The sequence below is a fragment of the Scleropages formosus genome, chromosome 25, assembly GCF_900964775.1.
Source record: "Scleropages formosus chromosome 25, fSclFor1.1, whole genome shotgun sequence".
NCBI classification, from domain to species: Eukaryota; Metazoa; Chordata; class Actinopteri; order Osteoglossiformes; family Osteoglossidae; genus Scleropages; species Scleropages formosus.
In genome coordinates, this window is record NC_041830.1 from 10,909,112 (window position 1) to 10,919,105 (window position 9,994).

At 48.4% G+C, this 9,994-nt stretch overlaps 1 protein-coding gene across 5 annotated transcripts in view; it reads right to left on the reverse strand.

Annotated features, from left to right (window-relative positions):
- The window catches only part of LOC108921702 (seizure protein 6-like), a 72,597-nt gene extending 63,755 nt beyond the window's left edge, over nucleotides 1-8,842 (reverse strand). For 3 of the 5 annotated variants that reach the window (XM_018731325.2, XM_018731324.2, XM_018731327.2), the window contains exon 1: nucleotides 8,480-8,842. In XM_018731325.2, coding sequence (XP_018586841.2) covers nucleotides 8,480-8,564 — 85 coding nt within the window. In that variant the 5' untranslated portion in view covers nucleotides 8,565-8,842. The remainder of the gene's footprint in view (nucleotides 1-8,479) is intronic. The other 2 variants (XM_018731326.2, XM_018731323.2) reach the window with 1 other exon arrangement.
- Nucleotides 8,843-9,994: the final 1,152 nt, after the last annotated feature.

Sequence of the window (9,994 nt, forward strand, 5' to 3'; positions counted from 1 at the left end):
ACCAGTCTTGTGTTGTTCTGAAACCAAAAAGAAACAGCGGCTCTCATTCCAGTTCACAGAAAGTACAATCCGTCCACAACATCCTGAGCATCAACCGTGAAACACCACAGCTTAGTAAAGCTCACAGTAGACCCAGGGTCCCAGCCTGGCCGAGCCAAAAAGATAAACACGGGCTTCGGTGTGGGTGTGGAGCAGCAGTGAAACCATACGGCAACACCTCGAAATTAGATAAACAGTGCAAGGAGCTAATCCACTTCATTTCCAAATACAGTGCAAGGGAGCTAATCCACTTCATTCTGGCAGCTGTAAGACTTCAGAAGTTAGAAGGTGCCATGTTCATAGTTGAATGGTATACCAGCAGAATATGTAATAACTGTACTGCGCCACCACCCGGCCAGATTCCTGCAGCCACAGTACCAGCGATCAAAGAAGAAATATATCAACAATGACACCACCAGGAAGAAGGAAGGAATCCTGATCTTAACAATGATGCTAAGAGCAAAGAAGAAACTGTGATGTCAACCTAACCAGCTGATTAGCAGAGACAGTAACAGGACTCTTTGCACTGACGGCTCAGCGTTGCCCGCTTTTGAACCTAAAGAGTCCAGACAGGTGGATAAGAGGACGTGTTTGCCCTTGGGCGAGTTGCAAGTTCAACCCAGGTTTCCATCACCACCCTCATGCTCTGGATCCTCGGCACCGGCAACATATCGAGTCAAACTGCCATCCGGGACACGACTGCTACAGAACGTCCATGAGTGAGTTAGTGAACATGCCGTTGTATACAGTGCAGCGATAAAGCTGTGGATTTGAGTCCAATTCTGTGTGGAGTTTGTATGTCCTCTACGTGCTTGTGTGGGCTTCCTCCCACACAGTCCAGACAAGGGTTCAGGTTAATCGGTAACTCTAAATTGCCCTTAGTGTGTGTGTATTTGTGATTGCCTGGTAATGGCACTGGCATCCCATGTACCTCGCCTTATGCTTCATACTTCCTAGGATAGGTTCTGGACTACTGCAACCCTCATTGGGACAATAGTAACTCGGAAAAATTTGATGGATGGATGGATGGATGGATGGATGGATGGATGGATGGATGGATGGATGGACCCCGTCCTCACACACACACACACACACACACACACACACACACACACACACACACACACACCCATGCACACAAAACCAAAAAAAAGCACAGATGAACAACAGACATAAAATGAGCAAAAAAAGCTAGAAGATGGACAGGTTTCCGGTCTTGAGGGACAACAGATGACCGCACAGCTACTCCGTTGCTCCTCCTCAAATATTCTGAGAACCAGGCGAATCAATTCAGTAGCACATTCATCTCGAGAAACAGTTCAAGAATAAAAGTATCTCCTTACGTGACCAACTTAATCTTCATTGCTTTGAGTTAATGAATCTGCTAAGCAGTTAAACGAATAGGCAGACAAAGAGAATCATCAGAGAGGGCTTGGTGGCGCTCAAACCATAAAAGAATCAAGGATATCGGTGTCCTCCTCGACTGACAACCGTTAAAAAGGTCTCTGTCCCAAAAGACAGTACATTGAGGAAGAGCTGTACTTGTTTTAGCAAGAAAGGTAGTTATTGACCTGTACAGCTCTTTCTCAGTGTACTGTCTTTACCTGTATGTTGTTGTGACACTGTGTTGTTCATAAAAGCAACTGAAATATCTGCTAAGGTCCGTGCTAGTGGAAATGTAAATGAATTACAAATGCCACCAACGCAGGATGGGGGACAGCTTGAGCCCAAGCATCGAGGCGTGGGGTCGCAGGTCGCAGGTCACACAGGCCACGAGAGCTCCGTGACGCCATCAGTCCACCTTAGCCGGGTTTTGACCCTTCTGTGAATCTGAGGCTGACCGACAGACGGAAACAGCCGCTAGCTGCTCGGCAACCGAGGACAGTATGAAATATTGAACAGCGACCCCCCCCCCCCCGCTGACACGATGTGTTAAGTGTTGGGCTAAAGTGCTGTTACTGCGTGTTTCTGCTCCGTTACGCTTGTTGACTGGCTGACTGCATGTTCGCAGATTACATCTGACTTATGCTCTCCCAGGGTGCAAACAAACAAACAAACAACAACGAGACGGGAAATCGAGGGCTGCGGACGTAGCACAATTGCAGGGAAAGCAGCGCACCTCAAAGTGTGCTGTTCCTTCACGATTATGGCACCCATGATGCAAAGCGCTGCTTGGGCTCTGATTTTATAAACATCCGATTCTGCAGTTTGAAACTCGTCATTGAAATGAACCCTCGCGCTTCCCTGGGGCTCCCTGAAGCGCTGAGCCACTATGTCAGCGGAGGGATAAGGGCAGGGGTCGAAACGGTATTCGCGCAAGCGGAAGTGCATTATGGGAAATGGCGAAGGAGGAAGGGCCTGGGGAAGCTGTTTTGCCTCACGCACCTTAGAAAGGTCAAAGAGTGTGAGCTTCAGTTTAAATAAGGTCGTAAGTGCGACAGATTTAGAAGCCGAAAGGCAAAACGGAGGGCAGACGTGTGATGGACGACTATGTTGTGCTGCTTCTCTGCAGCCATTCTTCTCAAGTTGCATGAATCTTAATCAATAAAGTAGGAAGAACAGAGACTGAAGGCACTCGGGCTTCGGTGACATAGCTGTGGGGAGCAGCTGAGGAGACCGGGACGACGGAATGACAGTCCCCGCTCTGCCCGTGACTGATGGCCACAGTTCTGGCGACAGTTTAGGCAAAGCCGACCGTTTGGCTCCATCGGTTACTGCTCCTGCCCACAACGTTACTGTTCATCACCGCACTAACACCCTACAAACTGTTTATCCTGTGTGTGTGTGCGTGAGAGTGTGCGGTCATGTTTCCGAGGTCTGTCTGCTGAAGCTCTTGTGTTCTGCGGAACGACGACTGGCTCAAGGGCAACTGAGTAGCGGTAAAACCGCGTTCCTCCGCAGCGACACCGCTTGCCTGGGGGGGTCTTTGTTCGTCCTGTCCGTCGTTTCCCTAGGAGACGGTCCACAGCAGCGCTCATGCGATCGTATTTCTGCACCTACGATTCCCTCTCCACCTCCAGCCCTGACACGCGGGGCTGCTCAGCGGCACGGAGGAAGGCGCGCGCATCTGGACAGACAGACCCCCCCAGGGACAGATCCTCACACAGATACTGAGAGAGTCTCACAAAGACATATTAAGCTACCAGAGGCCCAGAAATATCAAAAGAGACAAAGGGGTCACTGCTGTTGTGGAATGGTGAGCAAAGAGCAATTTAAATAATGAGGTGTGGCCAAATGAACAGGCTCCGCTCAGCAGAGAGATGCCCACCCACCTAGAAGTACGACGTACAGTACAACAATGTCCTGAGATTCCAGAATTCGAGGATCCAGGGTTCCGCTCAGGTGCTGCTCACATCAGTAACGGGGAGGGGGCATCGGTGTGATGCTTATTGGTCAACGGTCATCATGTGTCTGAGGTTATCTCCTCTCTAATTTATTCGTGACCTTATCAGAGTGGCGCTGGTCAAGGTGCTTGAGCATCCCGGTCACGGTGTTAAATGTTTCAGAAACAGCAGTGAGTCCCTTTCCGAGTGCTCAGTCATATATGACGCCGTTCCCTTGGGGAATCAGCAAGTAGCACCATTATTTAGGCGGGAACTTGCCCCCCCCCCCTTCCCCCCAGCTGGGGACCCCTTTCAGCCCTGGTTACAGGAAGGAAGGCATTGTAGGAAAGGGAGCACGCTGGGGCAACGGTTTACCACCCACACACACAAAGAGGAAACTGTGTGGAACTCAACGGCGACACAAATGCGTGCAGTAATTCAGGAGCTTGTTTAACGTCTATAGAGTGTTTTATATAAAGTGTGTAATGATATTCATTTACGATCTGCTCGTTAAGGGAAACTGTTGACAACGGAGCTGCTGAATAACCCTTGATGAAGATAATCGGTGGAGATTAGACATATAATGAATACGGAAAGAACTGGTGCTGCACATTTTCCTTTCCGCAAACGATCGAGTTAAGCGCCTGTTTAATGGGGCGGCTTCCCAACAGCACCTTTGTCTGCCTACGAGCGCAGAGTGGATACGAGAGAGGGCTGTGGTCGTAGAGAGTAAATTTCAGAAGGAGGCAGCCTGGGAGACGGAGGGAAGCAGAGGTGGGGGGAGGGTGGACATTAGGACTAAAGGCACTCAGTTTGGGAAGGGGTGGGATTAATCACACTAATCCTAGGTAGAAGTGGACCCTGAGACAAATCACACCGAATCCATAGGTATGGGTGGACCCTGGGACAAACCACGCCGAACCTGTGGAAAGTGGTGGACTTTGGAATTAAAGTCCCAAAAAATCCCTTTCTTGGCATTTGGCAAATGATAACTGCCAGAGTGCTTGGTACTAGAAGGGCTACTGCAACTGAGCAGAAACGCAGGGACACCCTGGAAATCCGAGCGCACCTTCACCTTCAGCACGGACAACCCAAGAGGACGATCTGTTCATCGCGCTCATTTTCTTTCTTCTAGGTGACAAACAGTAGATTCCAGAAAAGAGCTCTTAAACAGCTGCTGGTACTTCCACTCGAGGTGAACCCCGGACACATTATTATTCTAACACTTACCATTTAAAAAACACCGTCCAGGAAGGTTACGCTGCATCAGCTACAAAGGTCCTGCATAATTATTCTAATGATCTCTTGAGTATTTAAAACACATATTTGTATCACGCATCTGCTAAGGAAATAAGCAAAAACATGGCTTAAAGACACATGAGACCAGAAGGTGTGTGATTCGCTTCCCACCACACACTCCTTCCACCTGGCTAAGAACCTGCAGTTCACATCACACCCCCGAGGGGGGGAGTTTCAAAATAAACAGCCAGAACGATTAGGAAAGAATACAGATGTGGTGCAACAAAGTTGACTGTAAACGGAAGAATTAAACGCGAATCAAAAATGAAAATGATGGCAACTAATGACTGAACCTGAATGTCTAATCGGACGGTCGGTCCTGGGATCTGTTCCCATGATGCACCTGGCTAGTAAGGCTTCGCACCCTTCCTGCTTGATTTTCTCTATTACAGAGAGCCAGTCCTCGGCCACGAAAGCCGGGGATCTTCAGGCCCCCCCGTTGACACACGAGTCACTGACTCAAAGAGATGGGGCCAGAGCTCACAGATCATCCAACAGCGTATCACCGGCGCTTCGTATTTTAATATGCTGGAGACACTCACCCAAGCGGCGTACTAAACGAGAAAAGGGCTCTAAATGTTTCCAGCAAGTGTGAAAATGCGGAGGAACGACACATAATGCCATTTAAGCTGAGCTGACTGTCCCCTGTGACCCATTAAAAAAATGATACATTATCGCCTGAGGAGAAAAACTATATCATTGGAAACGTTTTAATCTCCCATCGTTCACAGACTGAAATGTGCCAGCATAAAAAGAAGCATTATCTTCAATTTACACTTTCAATATAGGATGGTTTCGTTCCGAATAACCACGGCAAGGCCACTGCAAATGGAAGTGGGAGGTGTCACTTATTAAACGTGGTAAAGAGGATTTAAACACACACCAGGGACATTCTTTAAAAGCAGAAGGGCCACTAATATTCTGGGAGGACCGAAAAGTGTTCATTCATGTGGATGTTCAGGTTGGGACCCCATTCCCCGTCATACCTGTTAGTGACCCTCAGCTCGAGACCCCTCTGAGCTTCACCAAACATCAGGATAAATAGCTTATGATAATGAAAAGTGAGGAGGAACTTATGAAGAGATGGGCTCTTTCATGCAGTATCTTGTATTTGAAGTTCACCTTTTCTGCACATCGGGCTCTACAGAACACTTACCTGGTGGTGTGTCGATACCTCGCACTCTTTCCATCTCTGTTCGTACAGAAAAGAGGCTCTGGAATAAGCTTCAGTTGCACCTGTTTCTTAAGACACCCATTCAGCACGAAGACCTGTTTGTGGGCTGGAGGAGCATCAGGAAGTGCGGAAACTGTTGATCTGAAAGGGGCGTGCTGGAGCCGAGCGCGGCGGGCCTCCTCGTTCATATTTACTGTCAGTTTTATACCTGATATGATGGAAATGTTAGTCCCACAACCACGGAGCTTTGTCCTTCTGCAGGTGGCACTGCAGCTGTCCCTGTTTTTTTCACTCTACGAAATTAAATATTTCCCCTGCTGTGACTGTGACACCAGAAGGACAAAAGAGACACGTGAGACCTTCGGAGAGCGTGACTTATAAAGTTTTGACCCTGAACAAGAATATTTATTTTAAAATGTGATGCCCAGACTTTATCTCTGTCAGCTGCAGGGTGAAACCAACTAGTTTCAGTGAATTTTGATGAAAATGCTCAATACAGTAATGAAAAGCAGAGATTTTTACTGGGTCTGAGGTACTCACACAGAGCCAGGTGAGCGATACACTACACTAAACACAGACGTTAAAAAAAGGATAAATTCCCCTTCAGTGTCATGGATGAACCATGATTTTACCCAGCAACTGTAATTTACACTAATGCTTAAGTAATTGTAAAGTAGTTTTCCAGTAATTCAACAAGAAGTCTACAGTAATCCTCTAGTAATTCTACCATAATATGGCAGTAATTTAACAGTAAATCTGCAGTAATTCCACAGTAGCTTTACAGTAATTCTAATGTAATAGTATGGTAATTTATTGGTCCTGCTGTAATTTTACAGTAGCTGTACAGTATATTTACAGGATTTTTTTTTAACAATTTCACAGTAATAATCTCACAACTCTGCAGTAAATATACAATAATTACACATTAGTTTCACAGTATTTTTGCAGTAACGGCATGAGAAAATTACCGTAATTTTACAATAGTTCTCTAAGAATTTTATAGCTGTTTTACAGTTACGCATTAATCTATATTAATTCCACAATCCAAATCAATCCACATTAATTCTGTAATTTCTATATTAATTCCGGTTGACCTCATTGTTTGTGAACAGTCCTGAAGTAAAAACAAAGCCCTAAACTGTTTTTTACAATGAACATTTATACTATTGTGAATAAATTTGATTATGATTAGTGAAGTGTAAAAGCTGTGAAACGGGAAGAAACGCTACGAAAATTTGCATAATGATGGAGAGGCCTATGGGAACGTAATTGCGATGCGGAGGCTATTGATTCTAAAGTGGGAAAGAAATAATGTTTTAAATAACATTAACTGTCTCCGCTGTTCAACACACCACCCAGTTACAGCAGGTCACGCACATCAGTGTAGATCTCAACTGTCCAACACACCACCCTTCCACAGCAGGTCAAAGTGATCGAGCTGTAATCTGCAGGGATTTGTGGGGGATTAGGGCTCCATCATCAGCCGTCTGCCATGTGCACCTTCGGGATGCAGGACGGATCTCTCTGTCCCTCTTTCCTTCCCCACAACCTGCGCTATCACAGTCATGGAGCAAAACTGGGTGAACGAGAATATTTTAAATGTTATATATATATATATATATATTTTTAATGTAATGTAAATGTCAGGGGATGCGGTGGCGCAGTGGGTTGGACCGCAGTCCTGCTCTTTGGTGGGTCTGGGGTTCGAGTCCCGCTTGGGGTGCCTTGCGACGGACTGGCGTCCCGTCCTGGGTGTGTCCCCTTCCCCCTCCGGCCTTACGCCCTGTGTTGCCGGGTAGGCTCCGGTTTCCCGTGACCCCGTGAGGGACAAGCGGTTCTGAAAATGTGTGTGTGTGTGTGTGTGTGTAAATGTCATAGATATTACAACATACTTTTTGCTAAATAGTTATCACGACGATGGAGGAATTTGCAGAAATTTCTGAAACAGCCCGCAAAGCAACAATCCAATAGCAGAGACCTTTTTCAAATATCATTTTTTAAACATAAACGAACATTATAATTCCAGAAAAGTCCAGTTCAGGTTGTCCTTTGCTAATGAAAAGTAAACTGTACCCCCCCTGGCTGTCACAGGAACTGTAAGAACTCGTGAACAGGTTTAATACACTAACGCAGTAGCAGCAGCTGAACGTGGGGGCTGTTTGGCAATTTTGTGGACCCCCCACGTGCGAGGTCCATTTGATCCACCCTCAGTTTGCCCCCCCCCCCCCCCCCAACCCCCACCGGCCCCTTCCTCTCGCTCTGGGAACCCTGGATCGATTCGAAACCGCAACGAGTCCCACAGTCAAAGTAGTAAAACACAATATAAACACAGTAAATCGATGTAAGGAGACCGCAGAGAAGCCGAGCTTGGTCTCTCGGGGGCAGAAGCATTCCTACACTCTTACACTCTTTTTACGGTGCTCCACACAGTATTACACCGTTACTCTGACACACTGTGGCAGCTTTGCACCGTCACGTTGTTACCCTATTTCATTATTACCCTGGTACATGGCTACACTGTTGCAGTGTGAAAATCTGGTACAATGAATGAGCGCCGAAGAGGGAGGTGAAGGACCCCCGTGGATCGGCCCACGCGCAGCTGCGAGCCAGAGGGACCCGCCGGGACCCGCGGAGGGACTCTTACCTCGGACACGGATCTCGGTCCCCCAGCAGCAGAGGAGCAGCAGCGCGGCCAACATGTTGAGCAGGAAGCCGCTTCTCGCGCGCATCTCCTTCACTGCGTGTTCATCGGGCAGCGGACACACACTCTCTCGTCCCGGGGTGTGAACTCTTCAAAGCGCCGAGGAAAAAAGACGGAGGAGCGGGAGAGCCGAGAGTCAGTGTGCGCGTGCGTGCGCGCGTCTCTATGTGTGTGCGAGTGCGAGTGTGTGCCAGTGCGCGCGTGCGAGAGAGGAAGAGGGACGAGCCCAGGGGTGTTTCAGTTCCAGTCCCGCCGAAGAGACTGGCGGCGCGCAGCGCCGCCGGCACCTTAAAGCAGCGCGCGCTTCAGCACCGCGGAGAGCGCCTAGCGTCCGAGGGAGGAACAGCCACACACACACAGACACACAGACACACACACACACACACTCTCACACACACACACACACACACACACACCCATACACACACGCACGCACAGCCCTACTCCTGCGTCCCCCCGGTGTCACACTCACTGGCTGTGTTTAATTCTGAACTATTGATCTCATCGATCACAGCCATCGATCGGGCACCAACTCCCTCACCTGCTGAGGAGTCTCGATCAGCCGCGTGGAAAACTAAGGACCCCGATGCAAACGTTCGCGGGCTTCGATCCCCCGAAGACGCGGGTACGTTCTTATGAGAAAAAACTAATTCACGTGCACGGTTCCGGACTCGGCTGGTCACGGGGACGAGCACACCAGCCTCGATCTGAGAGAAAAATAGCATAATCAAAGTTTTGCTTAACGTTAACAAAGTGTAACCCGGCTCCCCTCCACCCCCACCCCCACCCCCCACGGACCTCCCCTTTTTACCCCCATTTCCTCCCATCGTACTGATAAAACGCTGAGCGCTATTCAAACAATGTTCAATGAAACCACAGCGCGAGGGGAACGTGGACGAGTAAAAAGAGCCACATTTGCGCAACATCATCATACATCACTTTCATTCCCCGCATTTTCTCCAGGAAAACGGACACGTGACGTTGCCGCGCGCGGGAGGCCCGCCGCTTTTCCAGATCTCTTCGGAGGGGTTGGGGGGGGGGAGTCCGACACCACAGGTTGTGATGAGGGTTATATAACACCTGGGGCTCGTGCGGCTTCCATGCTGCCTCGTGGGTGGTCTCATTAAGCACGGAGACCACGCTGGCAGCGACGCTCTGCCTCGTGCCAACACCTCCAGAGGAACCGAGCATTAACTCACCTTGAAGCTAATCATTTTTTTCACCCTTTACGCAACTGGTGGGAAGCGATAGTTCACCCTCGAGCTCTTCTTCTTACTCAGTACACAGTGGACGCGCCGCGCGTTCATGAGGGTTCTTTTATTCTCTGTATATAAAGAAGGGGCCCGAGCTCCTTATTTGGTGCCGCTGCGCTCCAACCTGCACAGATGCAACTTTAATTCCCAACAAAACAAGTGTTTTATGGCTTTGTTTTAAAATGACTGTAGTTATGAAATGTGT